The sequence below is a fragment of the Hipposideros armiger genome, unplaced genomic scaffold, assembly GCF_001890085.2.
Source record: "Hipposideros armiger isolate ML-2016 unplaced genomic scaffold, ASM189008v1 scaffold_239, whole genome shotgun sequence".
Taxonomy (NCBI): domain Eukaryota; kingdom Metazoa; phylum Chordata; class Mammalia; order Chiroptera; family Hipposideridae; genus Hipposideros; species Hipposideros armiger.
In genome coordinates this window covers 674270-691946 of record NW_017731589.1, presented here as the reverse complement: position 1 = coordinate 691946, position 17677 = coordinate 674270, and the positions used below count along the sequence as shown (strand labels likewise).

General features: G+C 61.8%; 1 protein-coding gene across 4 annotated transcripts in view; it reads right to left on the bottom strand.

The window, feature by feature from the left end:
- The window catches only part of AGAP3 (ArfGAP with GTPase domain, ankyrin repeat and PH domain 3), a 56605-nt gene that overhangs the window by 5332 nt on the left and 33596 nt on the right, over positions 1-17677 (bottom strand). For 3 of the 4 annotated variants that reach the window (XM_019655368.1, XM_019655369.1, XM_019655366.1), the window contains exons 9-12: positions 14470-14562; positions 9778-9882; positions 4307-4475; positions 538-657 (exon numbers count right to left, since the gene is read on the bottom strand). In XM_019655368.1, the coding sequence (XP_019510913.1) occupies positions 538-657; positions 4307-4475; positions 9778-9882; positions 14470-14562 (487 nt within the window). The remainder of the gene's footprint in view (positions 1-537; positions 658-4306; positions 4476-9777; positions 9883-14469; positions 14563-17677) is intronic. The other variant, XM_019655367.1, reaches the window with a different exon arrangement.

Sequence of the window (17677 nt, the reverse complement as noted above, 5' to 3'; positions counted from 1 at the left end):
AAGGAAAGAGCAGGTGGGGTGGGCGGGGAAGGCGGGGTTCTCAACCACCGAGGCAGGCGGGGCCTCGGCCCTCGGGCGCTGGCAGCGCGGGTGGGGGCACCACCTGTCTGGACTACTCCCTGGACCCTGTCTGCGGGGACCCTCTCCCTGCAGCCGAGCTGCCGCCTGCAGAACGTGTTTCAGCCCCCAGCCTCCGACCTCCCCACTCAGCTCTGCTTCCCTGTCCCCCTGCGGTGAGGCTGATGAGCTGGCTGCGCAGGGGGCTGATGGGGATGCCAGAGCCACCAGCAGCACCGCTGGCGGCGGCTGGGAAGCCGCAGAGGGCGGGTCTCTAGCGCCAGCCGCTGGCAAGGGCCTGGGGAGGGCCAAGGGGTACACGGGCAGCAAGTGGAGGCTGGAGGGGCTTAGAGCCCCTACTCCGGTCCCAAGGGCTCCACTGGGCCCCGCCCCTCGGCCTGGGCCAGGTCCCATCACAGCCTCCCAGGCGCGGATGTGACAGGGCTGCCTTCCTTGGTCCCTTAAAGGAGTCCTGCGTACCTGGGGGCAGGGCAGCGGCCTCACTCCACTGGTCGGCACTGGAAACGGAGCAGGAGCGCTGGTGCAGCCCCTCGGGGCGCGGGCCAGCCCAGGCTGGGCTGCTGGCTGAGTGGGGGGCACCTGAGGGGCAGGCGGAAGGGTCAGACTGCGAGGGGAGGCTGGGGGAAGGGCACACACAGGCTTTCCTGAAAACAGGGCTGTGGGCACAGCTTTTGAGAAACTGCAGCAGAGGCTAACCAGACATGAGGGGATCTTGGGTCCAGGTACCGGGCCAGTCTTACTGGGGAACCAGAGGCCTCACACAGGCTCTCCATGCCTTAGGAGGCAGCCGGTCCTGGGCCTCACACCCCTCCTCGCCCGGTGAACATAAAGGTGCACACCTCTGCCCCTCCCTGGGACCTGGAAGTGTGGGGGGAGTGGTACTGACACCCCCGGCACAGCAGTGCCCCTCAACTGGCCATGATCCCCAGCCCCCTTCCCCTCCTGGTCAGGGCCCTGTACCCTATATTCTAATCCACAGATGCTATTTGCTTTGCCTCAGCTTTGCTGCCATTCTGACGAGAAATAAGTGTATCAAATTCAAGTAATTATGTCTAATTAGTATTAGTAATTATCCTGTTGGGCTGGAGAAAATTAATCTTTCGTTTCCCATCAGGGAAGAACGGCAGAGCCAAGGGGAACCACAGGCTCCAGGAGTGCCCAGGCCCGGGCAGGCAGGGCCATGAGTGCCCTCAGAATTCTCTCCCTCCTCCCGAGACCCTGACTTGTCACTTGTGGAGAGCTCGTGGGAACAGCCACGGGGCTGCCCTCTCAGCTTAGTGCACCTAAGACAGGGTGGGACCCCGAGGCCAGAAGGCCATGGCTGTGGGAAGTCTGAGGATGGGCGGGCCCTGCCCGAGGTGTCTGAACCGAAAGTGGGGGACCCGGCCAGGTGCTGGGGGCCAGTAAGGAGGCAGAGAGAGGTCTGCAAGCTGTACAAAGCTGGAGAGCGAGCAGCACACGGAGGCCTCTAACCAGCCCTGCGAGGCCACGGGCCGGTTTTCTGGAAGCCCAGGGATGGGAAGCTGTAAGCGGAAGCCATGAGAAGGTAAAGGAACAGGCCGACGTCCCCAGTGCTCTGGACATCAGGGCACGTTTTGTGTTTCTCTTGTATTTGTCGTAACACCCAAGGCAGGACCAGGCACACAGTAGGTGCTTATTACTATGCGTGTGGCGGCGACCGAAGCCAGTCTACCCCCTGGCTACCCCATTTCCAGCCTCCCCAAGGCAACATGCTGGCTTCCTCTTCAGGATCCTGCCCCCCTCCTGCTCGGGCCTACCAGGCCCCTGCAAACATAGCCTTTCTTGGGGTCCGGAAACCTTCCAGGGGGCAACTCAGCTCCTGACCTCTCAGACACCTTGCTTCCCCCCACTCCTGCTTCCGTCCCCTCCTGAGTTCCAATCTTATTCACCCCCATCCCTGGCCCCACCCAAAGATCACAAGCCCAACTTCGTCCCCAAGCCCCCCAACCCAAACCCCAAGGGAGGAAAAGTGCTCTCCCTTTTCTTTGTTAATTCTCCCCTCATTACGCCTGCAATCCCACAATCAGTGTGCACTGTAATTGTCGAATTTGATGCTAATGATTAATGAATTAAACATGGAGCCATCAATTAGTCCTCGGAGGATAATTCTGCATAAAGCAGCGGATAATGTAATTACAGTAACAAAGATAATGAGATGTTAACATCGCCCGGTGAGCAGGAGACATGTGTGAGTGTGCGTGAGGTCGGTGTCGGCGTGCGGCGGAGGGGACCCGGCTGGGGTGAACGCCCGTCCATGTGTGCTGGGGATGGCGGCGGGTCTGTGGAGCTGGCAACGACGCACGTGAGTGTGCTGCACCTCCCTTCTCCGTGGGCCATTTCTGCTGCCCAGGTGAAGGCCGCCAGGGCCCGGGAACGTGACTGCACCGCGCCTTATGATTGCCTCCTTGGGGTAACAGCCCACCTTCCCTCTGGCTACCGCCTTCAGGGCTCTTGTACTCCTCCTCCTCTGGCATGCCACAGGAACCTCAAGCCAGGCAGGAGGCTGCCGCTCGCTGTCTGCAAGCAGTTCAGGGGGAGCGCGCAGGGTCCTGATTGGTCCCCAGCCCCCTCCCCTGCACGCCAGCACTTTCCCAGCAGCCCTGACCCGCCCTCGGGCAGAGCCCTGGGGCCTGCACCCTGCCTCTGGTCTCTGCCATCCAGCCAGGAGCCAGACCCCTCCTGTAGTACACCCCCACAGGAGGCCGTGGGCACCCCTCCCCGATTGGGGGGTGGCGGTCTTTCCCTCTCCTTCCCTCCCACCCTTCGTCCACCAGAGCTCTCCCTTTGCACAGGTCAGGGCCTTCTTTCTGAGCTCAGGGTGGCTGAGGACAACACAGCTTCTCGAGTCAGGCTCACTCAGGCTCAAACCCCCGCTCTGCCACTTACTGGAGGGATTTACAGACAAGTTATTAAGCCTCTCTGAGCCCTTGTTTCCTCACCCATAAAATGGGGATGACAATCCCAACGTCACAGAGTTGGGACACGGGGCCTGACGTAGGGCAGATCTCCTGCACCTGGCACGTGTCACTCAGCAGGTGGCTGTTGGTGCCTCCCCTCTCCCAGTGACCCCAGGCCTGGCACACGCCCCAGGGCAGGTGCTCAGGGCCCTCTCCTCAGACAGGAACGCACTCAGGAGGCCGTCGTCCAGCCTAGATTCCTGAATCCCGAGTTTCTAAGTGCGGGCCCCATCGGCATTTTGAGCAGGGTAATTCTTCGGGGTCTGTCCCATCCATTCTAGGGACTTAGTACCCCGGTCCCCTGCCCACCGAATGTCTGCAGCAGCCTACCACGCGACAAGCAGAAACACCCCGCATCTCCACACGCCCCTGGGGAAGGCAGCACACCTGTGCTACGAAGAGCTAAGCCCAGGGGCAGACAGTGGCACCTAGGAGGCCTGGACATTGTCTGGGACCAGGTGAAACACAACATCCAATTATCCAGGACAACGTGAGGGAAACTAAGGTCTTAGGAGGAAGGCTCCAGAAGGCAAGGCAGGTCTGGGGTGAGGGGACGGGGCATGGGAGGCACAGCCCTCCGAAGAGCCATGTGGCTCAGGCACCGGTGGCCGAGGGAACGGACAGGGCCAAGGCCGGGAAGGGGCGCGGGGCCCTCCTGCCACCTGGACCCACAGTGTCGTCTGGAAAGGTTAACAGCTGGCCAAGGAAGAGCTGCCACCTCGGGCTCAGCCTCTCAGGCTCCGGCCCCTTCCAGGCTGCTGGGCCCCCAGCTTCTCTCTAAACTCCGTCCCCTCTGAGCAGAGGCCCCACCTCACTGCAGACCGAGGATGTCTGCCAGGCCGACCCCACATGGCAAGCGGGGCTGAGATGCTGGCCGTGTGTGCCCGAGGTCCTGCGCCCACGGTCACCTGCCTCAGCTCCAGATGCGGAGGAGAGCTGGTCCCAGGACCGCCGATGCCACCTGTCAGCATGAGGCTACCTGGCCCCGTTCTCATCCATGAGTCACCTTCCGGCTGCACCTCGGCTGCTACCTCTAACCCCACGAGGGCAGCGTTCCGGCAAACGCGTTTGGCTGAGCTGCTCCCACAGCACAACGGCGAGTGGAAAGCGTGTTTAAGGCCCTGGGGACCCAGCCGAGGAGGAGCGAGGCCCCTTAATGCCTCCCCTAGGCCCCCGTCGCAGCACTCCCCGTTCTTCCAGAAAAGGGGACAATGCTCGCCACACGCCCCCCGCCTCAGCAGCCCCCTCACCTGTGCCCCCACCCAGCTGGGTGTTGCTCCGCTCCAAGGCCAGCCCGTTGGCCCGGGGGCTGGTGCCGGGGGCCGTGGCCGGCGTGGCTCGGGGCAGGCGCTTCCCCGGCACCTTCACCGTGGTCCGCAGCAGGTCGATCTCTTTGCCGTGGATGTTCTGCATGTAATCCTAAGGGCCACGGGGGTGAGACGACAGGCATTAGGGCAGCTCGCCGTTGGGCAGCTCTTGGCCTCGGGCACCGACCCTCCCGACTCCTGGGTCTCTCCCCGCTGTGCTGCTTGGGGGCGTGTAGGAGGCCAAGCCCAAGTTTAAGAGCAGGGCTGTGGGGCCCACAGAATATCCCCAAGTGCAGATCACACACACAGCTCTGGGGTTGGGGTGTGGGGGGGTGTCAGCCAGGAGGGGTCCCAGTCAGGGGCGAGGGGCGGGCCTGGAACAGAGCTGAGGGACGGTGGCTCGGGGGGCAGAGTACTGGACCAAGGCGGGATTTAGGGAGAGACACTGACAGCCTCCACAGGAAGCAGGCGCCTGGCTCCCCCGGCTCTGGGCGGCTGGTCACTGAGCACTTGGGGCATCGAGAACTTTTACAGTCTGAGGCAGTTTCCAGTCGCTAGAACAGTGCCTGACAATAAACGCTTATGGAAGATAGAGGGAAGCCTTCGACTCTTTTTGCTGTTCTTAGGCATTATGAGGCCCAGGGCTCCACAGGTCGCAGCGGGGATCCCCTCCATCAGCAGTAATAGTAACAACCACTATCGCCATCACATCCCCTGCCCATTCGGGTGCCGGGCAGTCACTGCACTACAGCTGTATTCTCTATGTGCCACGGTACCTCACATAATCGTCACACCAGCCAGGAGGGAGGTGTCACTAGGCCCACTTTACAGGCGAAGAAGCTGAGGCTCACAAAGGTTCACGTGCCCAAGGTCGCACAAGCAGAAGGCGGTGGCACCAGATGGAAGCCCAGGCTTTTCTGACTCCCAAGCCTGTGCACTAAAGACCGACTTCCTCCCACTCTGCCCCCCAGTCAGCATCTGGAGGGCCCGGAAGTAGAGCAGTGTGTGTGGGGGACACCCAGAATGGGAACCACTCGGTGCTTTGAGCCCACCATCCCCGCTGTTGCCACCTTGGCCTGGGCGCCCCATGGCGGAGTGACCACAGGGTGGGGGGGGACACTGCAGAGCAGAGCCCTGTCCCTGTCCTTGTCCCTAGGCTTCCCCAGGCCCAGCTTTCCCCACTGCTGACTCCTGTCCTCACCCCCCACTGGGGACTCCAAGAGCGGAAGCCGGGTGGGTGGCACTGATGACACTTGGCACAGAATTTCATTGGTTGGACTCGGGATCAGCTCCTCTTCCCTCAAGAGCACATCTGGGACAAGTCTGCACCCCGAAAGTGCCCCCGAGCGCTCAACACCGTCTCAGGTGCAGCCTTCATGTCCTTACAGGCCCACCCCTCCTCTTACCCACTTTGGGGCATCAGACGTCGTCACCCAACCAGGCGAGGAGCAGCCCCCAGAAGCATGTGTCCAAGCACGCGTCCCCTCCCTGCAGCTTTGGGTGGCATCCATGCCCTCCTGCCACCACCTAGTCCTCTGAGGGACAGCGCCAGGTGCCTGGCCTCAGGCACCCCTTGCTCTGAGGGTGTTTGCTTCATGTCTCAGAACCATGTAGCAATGTCACTGAGCAGTCTCCGCCCACTCGTTTGACACCCTCATACCCCAACACTGCTGAGCCCTGCCAGGCCTCTGTCCCCTGCTCTGAGCCTCACCACGGTGGCTGGAAAGGAAACTAACCCAGGAGCCCCTTTCCTGCCAACCCAGTGCCCACTCTATCCGTCCCTTCTCCAGGAAACTCGGCCCACCGCTGGCCCAGGATCCAGTGTGTGATTTCACTCTCGGCCTTCCCCACGCCAAGCCCCAACAGCGACTCGGCTTCTGCACGTACCTATCCTGAGTCCCTCCATAGACTCATCCCTGGTCCCGGCACATACCCATCCCCGGTCCCTGCACACAACCACATCTTAGATCCCCAGCTCCAGACAACTGTCAACAGCTGGCTGGGCTGAAGCCACAGCTGCAGTCCCTCTCCTGGGGGAGGGGCTTGGGCTGCTCTAGTTCACAAGGAGGTCGCAGTAGCTGCAACAGTTTTCAGGCCCCATGACAGCCCTGGAGTGCCTGGGCTGGGACATGGCAGGAGAAGCCGACCCTATGCCAACAACAAGCGCTGCACAGAGGGACTCCGTTCAGGGCCAAGGAGCCAGACGCCAGACAGAAGGGGAAAGGACTGGCCCTGTCGGCATCTCTGACCGCACGGACAGGCAGATTCCGCGCCATCGCTCCGTGCCAGGCCAGCTCCAGGGCCGGGCGGAGAGGTGGGCCCGGCCCCAAGGAGAGTGCAGTGAGGAGCAGCAGCGGGCCAGGAGTGTCAGGGGCAGAGCAGCGTGTTTCCCTCCGTCAGCAGAACGAGGAGCTCGGCGGTGGCAGTGGCGGCGGCTGCTCAGGAGAGCGGTCACCACGGCTGCCTTTATTACCCACCATCAAACAGCAATTTCTTCCCCAGCCTCCTCACTAATTACCCAGCCAGCGTTCTCATCTCGTTTTATTACTGGAATTAACAACGAGTTCAGAGCGTGGAAAGCTATTAAGATGTGTGATTAAGCCACATTCAATTAGTTTCTACAAACAATTTAATTGATGTTGCAGATAGAATTAACAGAAGGTGATTGTGTGAATGGCTCCGCTGGCTGCAAAATGGGGGAGGCTGTGGCGGGCTCTCTTGGGCCAGGCGAGGATCGGGCGTGAGGCCCGAGGCCTGCCCACTAGCCCCTGCAGCCCGACCAGGCCTCCATCAGCAGGTGAGTCACCAGCACTGCTGCCCTCAGGGCTCAACCAAGAACTGTCCCCCAGGACGGGAGCAGGGCTAGGCCGAGAGTTCTGTTTGCACCTCTCCACGGAGCCCTGCCAGGGTGGCACACAGGGAGGCAGGGGGCCTGCTCACTGCCAGCAGCTAAGCTTGCTCAAGGTTGGAAGAGACGGCAGGTAAGCCAGTGACTGGAGTGTGGCAGCAAACCAAGGAAGGAAGGAGCGAGACGGGTGGCGGGAGAAGCAGCCTCTGCCCGGAGCAAACTCAGGCCCCGTTCACACGGCAGCCCGCTGCGACCCTCGGGGCTTGGTTTTCCTTTGCGTTACCACGCAGCTCTGAGTCTGATTCACGTCTCCTGAATGAGACAAGAAGCACCTACAGGGCATGATGTCACGATCCGCACGGGCCAGTTCCTCTTGGCATACAGTGTGGGAGAAGGACATGCATTTTGACCCTGGAGCCAAAGGGCAGCCAGTGAAGAAGTGACAGATGGGGAGCCCAGGCTCTCACAGGAGTGTCTCACTCAGTCTCGCCACGAGAGCGGGAGCCGGCCAGGCTGGGGCCTGGCGCGCTGGGCCAGCAGAGCCGGCTTTAGGCTTACCTAGCAAGAAAGCTAGGACAGGCCTGGGAGCCCGAGGCCCTGCCACTGCGCTCCTGTCCCAGGCCCCTACGCTACACGCAGCTCAACAAGCACAGTGCTGGGAGGCGGGGGAGCGCGGACCCAGCCTGGCCCACCACAAGCGACAGTAAGTATGGGCAACACTTGCCCCGATGCTAACTGTCCAGCGACTTTCTCAGCCAGCCCCGCAGGGAAGTGCTCTTGGCACGTGCAGAAAAATCTGGGTAATGCTTAAGAGTCAAAGTCACGGGTCCAAGTCTTAGCTCAGCCACTGGCTGGGTGACTCTGATGACCCAACAAAGCCCGTGAGCCTAGGCTCTGCAGTTTGGGTGTAAAAGCAGCACTCCCTCGGGCCTCCTCTGCACCACATGTGACCCTCTCCTCCATGTCCCAGACCCCGCCATCACCCCGCCCCTCACCCTGGGTTTCCTCCGCTATCTGGGGCCTGGGACAAGCAGAGGGGACAGCGCGCAGTGCCCAGCTAGGGCAGCACAAAGCAGAAGGAACAGGTAAGAACACAGCAAAGAGGAAAGGTGCAGGAACCTGGATGCTTCAGACAAGCCAGTTCCCAGCCCTGCAGGCAAGGTGGTGCCTAAGCAGAGAGCCCACGCGTTCTGCCTGGGGTGGGGGACAACCAGCCAGGCTAGGGGGCGCCAGTGTGGGCTCCACCCCAGGATGGGAAACACTGCGGCTCTGCCGTCTTTCTGATACAGACGCTGCACCCACAGGCTCCCACCCTGTGGAGTAAGGGAACCAAGGAGCTAACAGGCTAACAGTGCTGTCCCCTGGGCCAGGGGGAGCGCCAGTGCCCGAGGAATCAGGCACGGGCCAGGCTGGGCTCTGGCTGGGCTGGAAAGGGACTGCCACCGGCTGTCCCCAAGCCAGATCTCTGCATGTTCTCAGCAGGGCTGTCCGGGCAGTGCCTGACCAGGCTACGGCCAGAGCCAGCCCAAACCATGCACTCCCGGCTCGGGCCTCCCTGAAGCCTTGTACAGATTCAAAGACAGGCGAGGGACCCTCTGAGGCAGGCCCTGGGCCTCTGGGCCGGGGGTGGGGCCAGCCCACGTGCTGTGCTTGAGGGGCTTCACAGGAGAACTCATTAGCCCCACAGTGGGGTGGTGACAGAGATGGATTCTGGTGACAGCTGTGTGCTGGAGCCACGCAGTGAGGGGAGGGGGAAGAAGGAAGGGTGGGGGAGCCACGCTAACCATCACTGCAACCCCCCCACCCTGGGCCATAGGCCATACACCCCCTGACCCCTCTGCTCGCAAACAATGCCAGCCCACTCGCCTCCTCCCAGGAGGACCTGTCCAAGGCCCCACGCCGTTCTCCAAAGCCCTGGCTAAACCTCTTGCTCTCCGTCATCCCCGGCGCAGGAGCCCAGGGCTCCCTGAAAGGTGTGACTCCCTAGGGAAAACAGGCTGGCGACCCCGGCACCCAGACTTTAGCAATTCTGCACAGATGGGCCCAACCAGCTCTTAAAACAAGCAGAACGTAGGGTGCAGAGCCTGACTGTCACCCAGCTTAGCCTGGGTGACCATCCCCAGGGGAAAGTTTTCGGCAACGGGCTCGGCCACAACTTGGAGCTTTGGTGTAAGACTTCAGCCCAGGCCGGGGCCTGTGCAGTTCCCAAGCCACCAAAGCGAGGTCCTTTCTCAACTCAAGGGCAAGTCTTGAGTTGAGACCCTCTAAGGCAGCGGTTCTCAACCTGTGGGTCACGACCCCTTTGGGGGTCGAACGACCCTTTCACAGGGGTCGCCGGGTACTCATATGTGGGCGTATCTGCATGTGGGCCTGGAGACGGATAGAGGAGCGGTGTCTCGGTTCCTAAGACCATCGGAAAATATGTGTTTTCCGATGGTCTTAGGCGACCCCTGTGAGAGGTTGAGAACCGCTGCTCTAAGGTCTGCTTCCCTTCTATCCCTGAGCCGGGCCCGCTGCACTCTGCTCCTGTCCATCTGCCCCCAGGGCCAGCCTCCCCCACACTCACGTGCAGGCTGGGGTGGTAGGTGAGCAGCCCGTTGTCACAGAGTGTCACATACTTCTTCTTCCACTCCTTGTTCAGGGACTTGCCGCTCCGCTTCAATAGGATGCCCTGAGGACAGAGGCCAAGTCAGACAGGAGCCAGCCCCTGAGGGCCGCCTCCCCAGGGTGGGGGTGTCTTCCCTCCCCAGGCTGTGGAGCTGTGTCAGCAACAGGACATGGGGTACAGATGGCCTCCCAGCGTGGTGGTCCTGCCTGGACCTCTGCAGGGACACAGAGACCTTACGAGGGCCCTGGCCTTCTGCCCTCTGCAGTGGCCCCAGAATAGGGCAGAAAGCCCCTCAATGTCCCCAGAACGCCGGACCCCTCCAAGGCAGGCAGCAGAAACACCCAGCTATAGAACCCAACAACCAGATTCCCCTTGTAAGCAGATAGGGTACCCCGAGTGTGGTCAGATGGGCAGGGGCTGGGTAAGAGCTCATGAGAGCAAGACTTGTGTGTTGTGTCTTGTTCACTGACACACTTAGCACTGTGACAATGCCTGGGACACAGCTGACACCCAGCAAACATCTGGTGGATGGGTTGAGGAGAAGCCAACCAAGACTGTGTGGCTGTCAGAGACCCTGAAAGTGGGAAGAGGAAACGCAGCCATGCCCAGAGACAGACTTTGCTGCCTTCCTCTAATGACAAGCCCTCACCCGCCTCTGGTCTCTCCCGGGAACAAAAGTCTGCAGGAGAGAGGGGGCGGGGACAGGAGCTGGGGTGCAGAGGACAAGGACTGCCATGAATGTATGCGTGCGGCAGATTGCCCAGAACCAGCATCACCCTGTGGGCACCCTCCTCCCAAACTCAGGAGGGCTGGGGCTGTGCTACCCCCAGTGGCCTGCACCCCCCTACACACACACACAGGGGGACAGCCACACAGTCAGAATCACAAACTGGGGGCCAAGCAGGGACAACTCAGGATCAGCATTGGTGGGGAGAGCGGGGAAAGCACCCTGAGTCCATACCAACAGGTGTCAAAAAGGAGGGGCTTCAAGAGAAACGGGCCCAGTAAGCTTGTCCCTTAGGAAGGGAGGGCCCTGCCCTAAGACAAGCAGTTAAGTCGGGGTTAAGAGATTCAGGTGTGATTCAGGTGTGAAGATCTCACTTCGATGTGGAATCTAAGAAACAGAATAAAGGAACAAACTAAACAGAAACAGACTCACAGATACAGAGAACAAACTGATGGTTGCCAGATGGGAGGGGGTTGGAGGGCTGGGTGAAAAAGGTGAAGGGATTAAGAAGTACCAATTGCCACTACAATAACCGCCACGGGATGTACAGTACATCACAGGGAATACAGTCAGTAATACTGTAGTAACTATGGTGTCAGATGGGTACTAGACTTATGGGGGGGAATACTTCACAAATTACGTGGATGTCTCACCACTGTGCTATACAGCTGAAACTTATATAATAGTGAATGTCAACTGTAACTGAAAAATAAATTGTACAAAAAAAAAAGATTCGGGTATGAGAAAGCAAGCAGTTTCTCTGGCATCCGCTGGTGGAGGGGGGGAGGTGAGCCCCAACTCCATTCCTCCTCCCCTCTGAGTTCTGCCCAACACAAGGCTCAGCCCGGAGGCAGCAGCCAACAGGTGATTGCGATTTCCGGTCTGATATCTCCTCCAAGGAGGGAGAGCGGTGGAGGGCAGGGCCCTACACCCCACTCTCTACTTTTCCACCTCCCTCCTCCCTACGCCCCCTTGTGCGACGGGAGGTGGAGGACCTGCCATCTGAGGACACAGCCTCAGGGTCTGGGAGACCCTGTCCTCACAGGTGCAGTTCACCAGGCCCTCACGCCCCTCACGCCACAGCAGGGTGGCTGGAACTCGCAGCCTGTGAAGGAAGGAGCCTGGTGGCCTGCCTCCGGGCGTGCCACCCACCACCTCACAGGCCAGGAAAACAGTACCGCCCGCTCCCCTGACGGCAGCCTCTCAGCCTCATGTCCACCCCCTCAGCACGGGCGGGAGAGTGGTGTGGGGGCCTGGCCGCCCCCCTACAGCTGCTCAGGTCACACCCGCCTTTTCCACTCCCGCCCCTGCCTCTCCTCGGACAGTCCGCACTGGCCTTCTCAAATCCTTCACCCCCAAACCCTGCCCTCCCTCCTGGGTGCAGGCTCTGCAGCCCCTTCTATCACCCACTAGCCCTTAGTATCAAACAAGCCATACCGCTGCCTGGGCCTCAGTTTCCCCGACGGAGGGGGAGTGTGGACTCACTCACGGAGGCCCCCCTCCTCCGAGCAGGAGGCCAGGAGGCGGCGCGGAGGAAAGCCCGCTCCTACCCGAACTCTCGCCCCTTTTCACGTGGGCCTCCCAGGGAGGAGGCGGCGGTAATGAGCTCGTTAGCCCGCAGCCCGGGCGGGCGTGGGCGGAGCGAGGCCCGCGCAGCCGGCCCGGGAATCGACCTGCCGCCCACTCCCCTCCCGGCCCGATCCGCCGCGGCGCCAGGCCGGACGGGCCTGCCCGCCCCGAGCCCCGAGCCGCGGTCCCCGCGCACGTCGTGCGTCCCACGGAGGGAGAAGCAGCTCCGGGGGTCCCCGCCCCCTCCCCGGCCGGCCCGGCTGCGCACGGCGGAGCAGGAAGCAATCTGGGGCGGAATGGGAGCGGTGCGGAGGCGACGGCCCCCAGAGGACCCGTTCCCGCCGCCGCCTCCCGCCCAGCTCCGCCAGCCGGCTTAATTGCGGAGTCCGGATTGATTGGGAATGCAAATGGCAACTGAAATGCAATCTCCACTCCCAGCAGGAGCAGGGGGGAGGGGAAGGCAGGCGTCGGGAGAACGGGACACCAGGCGGGAAGGACGGGCCTTGGGCAGTGGGAAGTGGAAGGGGGGGTGGGGGGGGAGCGCAAGGAACGGCCATCGGGATAGGAGAGTCCCCCAGCCCAACGACAGACAGGCGGGCCCCCAAACGCCTTGTGTGATGGGCTGCCACATCAGCACCGGCAGCCTACCTGCTTCCCGCGGGCAGGCGGCCCAGGGCCCTGGCAGACTGTGCAGCATCTGTCCTACTAAGGGACCCTGAGGTTTAGGGACCTGTAACACCCATGCCACCTAGCTGATGCCCCCCACTGGACCAGAGCCCCGGGTGCTAGTTCATGGATGACAGGGCTTCTGCCCCCACCCCACAGTTCCTGCACCCCCCATATGTGGGGTCTTCAGGGAACAGATATGTCAGCCCCATCTCTACCCCAGACTGGACAGGGCATTGGGGCTACCCTTATATCACAGCGACGCCTGGGAAAAGTGTTCTATTTATTAAAGGTGCAAACACTCAGGATGCACATGTCCCCCAGGCAGGGAGTGACAGTCCTCTGTTAGCACATCACTGGCAAGAGCCCTCCTAGCAGGCACTCTGTTTACACAGTCCCAGAGACAAGTGATCACACTGTCAACAGGTTTGTGGGGGCCAATTCTGCACCCAGATACAAACAGGGGCAGGGGGGAGACGTACGCCGACCCAATAGAGCTGTCCCTGCCAGATGTGAGTGCAATGACATCTCAGGGGAGGGCTGAAGCAGAAACACAGACGTGGAGCCACGCAGTGTCCCCATCCTGCCCTCCGGGACCCTGACACACTCCCCCGGCTCTCCATTCTAAATGGATCTTCACTGCAGGCGCAGAGCGTCAATCTTAACACATGAATTCTGGTCACACTGCCCATGGGCCCCAAAAGCCCCTGCCTGGCAGGCCAAACCTGCCCTGAGCCCTGGCCAAGCGGAGCCCTGATGCTCTAGGCTACACCACTCTCCTCTGTGGCCAAAACCTGACAACATGGCCCCTGCAGACACGGCATCTCTAACCACTGGCTCCCAAGGTCTTTGCCAAGCCCAGCATCCTGGGGGTACAACAGACTGACAACCAGGTCACTGTCCCCATCCTGGTGGGCATCTCAGCCTGCAGGCTCTTGCTTAAGCTCCTGAGGGACGCCTCCTCGATTTACCCCCATCTGCCCAGCAGTTCTAGAGCCCTGCCCCTCCCGCCATCTCTGCACAAAGGTGCCCTCCATCATTCAATGTCTTTTCCAGCACGGGGACCCACAACAGGTCTGGGAGGGTCCACGTTTCTGGCAGCCCAGCCCTGCCAGGCAGTGACTCAGAAAGGAGTTGGGGAAGACTAGGAGGTAGCACCTCAACTAAGTTTTTTTCTTTACAAATAAACGGAAGCTCCTACGGATAATAAGGCTGTGCCACAGAACCTAGAGGAATACCAGCCCTCAGTATGCTCCTCAGTGTGTACACCTCAGGGTACTCTTTGGTGAATTCTCTTCCTTTTCTGGGAGAAGAGGAGGTAGACCAGAGAGCCCAGGCTCAGCCCTCTCTGGAGGAGACAGCGGGACTACCCCTCCAGGTCGCCCAACTCCAGAACCACCAGCTGGAGAGCAGCTGAGGACGGCAGGTGGCTCTCTGCTGCCCCCCGGTGGTGGTGAGGAGGTACAGGCAGAGCCCAGTGAACAGGCTGCTCCAGCCACAGGCCCAGACCGCGGTAAACGCTCAACTCTTCCCAAAGGTTCGTCCCTGGCAGGAGAACCTCAGGCCCGGCAGGAGGCGTGCTCGCCTCTCACACCACCTCCCCTGTCACAGAGGTCCGGAAAAGAACCGTCGTCTAGCGTTTCCTGGGCCTCAGCTCCTCTCCAGCTGCAGGGGACGGGAGTGCTCACCTGTTTGATGGGGATGGCCCGGCCACTCCCGATGCTGTCCACCTTGCACTCGGCGGCCTTCTTCTCCCGGTCCAAGTCGGCACCCTTCCGAGACTGGAAGAGAAAAGAAGAGGCGTGTTAGAGGGGACCAGGGTCGGCGGGGAGCAGCTGCCCACCTGGTGTCCCCGGCCCTCCCGCCCTCCCTCTGCCTGGGCAGGCCCTAGCAGTGGGGCGGGGCCGGGGCGGCGGGGCCCGCAAGGAACTGAGACCACGAGTATTCCAACGGGTTTATTCTTACACACGGCACCATACAGAGCAGCACAGGTCACTGAGCCGGGCCCGCCCCTTACAAAAGAGCAAGGACACGAAATACCGAGGGCGCGAGAGGCGCGCAGCCCAGGGGGCTGGGGCGTAAGAGAAGGGGAGGGGCGAGGAGAGGTGGACGGTGGGACCGAGGGATGGCCGGGAGCACAGGGCACGACAACCGGGGAGAACAAAGTCCAGAAGTGAGCGGGCAATGGCCCGTCTGCGGCACAGACACCACACGGCACGTTGCACCGAGCTCGTCGGCGTGGCCCGAGGGGCACAGTGGATGGAGAGAGAGAGGAGAGAGGCCAGAAGAGGCCCTGCGCCCCTGCCAGGCTCCTGGGGCAGAGCCCGCCCCAAAGCGGATCCTAGGAAACGGGGAGGCCAAGAGAGGGGAAAGGCAAGCGCGCGGCGGTGGCTGGCGTCCAGAGCGGAGCAGGAACGCAGAAGTCCATGCAGGAAGGAGCAGAGGAGGGGAGGGGCGGGAAAGCTCCCCCCAGGAGCAGCTGGGCGGGGCCGGGCGCTCGGACGCCCCGCCCCTCTGGGCGTGTCGCGCTGGCCTGGCTTGGGCGTGGGGCGGGGCCGAGCTCCCTTCTTCTCCATGCAGCGAGCCTGGCGCAGCGCGTCCAGCCGGGCCTGGTCCCCGGCAGCCCCCAGCCGCGGGCTCCAGCTTCCTAGCCTTCCCTGGGGGTGGGGGTTAGTTACAAAGGTTCCTGTGGGTCTCTGGAGTGGGGAGCACGGCGGCCGCTTCTCATCTGAGAGCAGTCCCAGGGCCCGGCCCGCCTCCGGCCCCGCACAGGGGAGAATGTCCAGAGGTGCTGTGTGTCACCACCTGGTCTTCTAATTTGGAAGGAGTTGGAAAGGCCTTTTTGTTGATGAAAAGTTGGAAACAGTGGCACATATCTGCAAATATCGAAAGAATAAAGATTTTGGCAAGTTATACTCAAGCCCCGCGTTAAGTTGGTCAGCACTGGTGAGGGCAGAGACCCAGGCGCCTGGGGAGAGGCGGCAGCGGAATGAAGAGGAGAAGGAGGAAACGGAGGAGGCGGAGGAGGAGGAGGCGGCGGCGGCGGCTGGGCTGCCAGCAGTCCATCTTCGGCCCCACATCCCTCAGTTCTCCCAGGCTGACAGGAGCCAGGGCACAGGGAGGGGGCAAAGGACTGCAGCAGGGGGCAGCACAGCCAGAGGAGCAGGGAGAACTGGGGCCAAGGCCGCCACCTGCAGCTCCACCGTCAGTGCCCGCCCGGGGCCTCTCCTGGGCGCCACGGCCTCTGCCCCTTTGGCCCAGGAAGGAGGAAGGTGGATGGGACCACTGCCACCGGGTCTCCGGACAGAAGAGCCGGTCGGGGCAGAGGGTGCAGCCTGCCCCAGCCAGACTGGTGAGCCGAGAGGCCCCCAACCACCAGAGGCTTCCCCAGGAGCCCAGAGGGGGCACAACCCCATGACAGGAAACGGGGCAAGAGTGGCAACAAAACGAGTACATGAAGTCATGGGGGACACTGGGGATGTCAACGGCCATGTCCAGCAGGAGCGTCACAAGGCCACCAGCCACAGAGCAGGCGTGGCTTTGCTGGGGAGGACGATGAGGGAAAGGGGGTGGCCCCAACAGTGACGATGAGAGGGGGAGGTCCCGAGATGCACCCCTGGAGACGGACATGTCTGGAGGCCACCTCAGGGACAATGGCGCAAGTGAAGTCATCATGGAAACAATGGAAAGAAAAAATAAAGTCGCCGCCATGAAGATGGGAGAGAATGGGAGGGCCCGCAGGAGGATGGCAGACGGAGGCAGCAGTGTAGCAGGCAGCAGAGGGCACGGGGCAGGGAGCGCAGAGGTGCCACGGTGAGGAGGCCGTGAGCTGGACATGGGCGGCGGACGGGGGAGGACAGCGTGCCCCGGGTATAGCAGGACTAGCAGCGGAGGAAGGTGGGAGGTTAAGAATGATGTCAGGGAGCAGGTGCCGAGGGCACAGACGGTGGTCGCCAAAAACACAGGCACCCAAGGGCTCTACAGCGTCAGCAGCAGCGGCAGTGGCAGCAGATGCGGGCAAAAGCAGGCAGCCCAAGGCCCTGTGAGTCTCAATGGGCGTGAACAGAAACAAGAAGCTTCGAGTCTACGCAGGGTTGGGGCTGGGAAGTGCAAGGCGTAGCAGCAGCTGTCAGCAGAAAGAGGGTCAGTCAGCATGGATGGGGAGCGGGCGAGTGGCAGGCACAGGATGGAAGCAGGCAGACCAGGCACAAGTGTGCTGGGCGGGGCGGAGGTGAGAATGAATGGGCGAGGCCTGGGAGCACTGGCTCTGCTGGGCAGGGTTCCGGAGCGCCTGGCCGGGGCCTGGCCTGGCAGGCAGGACACGAGGCCAGGCTGAGAGACAAGCCCGGATGCTCAGAAAGAGGCACACTGGGTGACGCAGAAGGACAGGGCGATCTGAGAATCCACACGGCAGCTCACCCACCTGTATCTGACCCAAGATCCCGGAATGGTCCAGCCAAGTCCCAGCTGAAGGGTGAGCGTTTGGGGGTGGGCACTGTGTGTCAGATGCTGGGCGTGGACCAATAGCAGGCTCAGGGTGCCTAAGAGCTCAGGGGCTGGACCCTGTGCAGTGAGAGGTATGTGGGACCCTGGGTGTGAGGTCTGCGGGAAGGGGAGAGAGAATTGACCTGTGGGGGCCAGAGACAGGGTAGTGAGGCACAGGCTAGAGACCTAGGGAAGATGTCTGAGGCTGTAAGGCCAACCACAGCGGTGGTGGGAGGCGTGGTAACGGGACAGAGCAGAACGTGGACGGGGAGGCCCGGCCCTGGCTCCTGCTCTAGCAGCTAGCCCCTCAGTGTCGCCTCGACATACAACCACGGGATCCAGGGTGTCAGGGGAGTGAGAGCAAACGCCCGCAAAGGTCCCTCAAGCTGGCCAAGAATCCCTAAGTGGTCG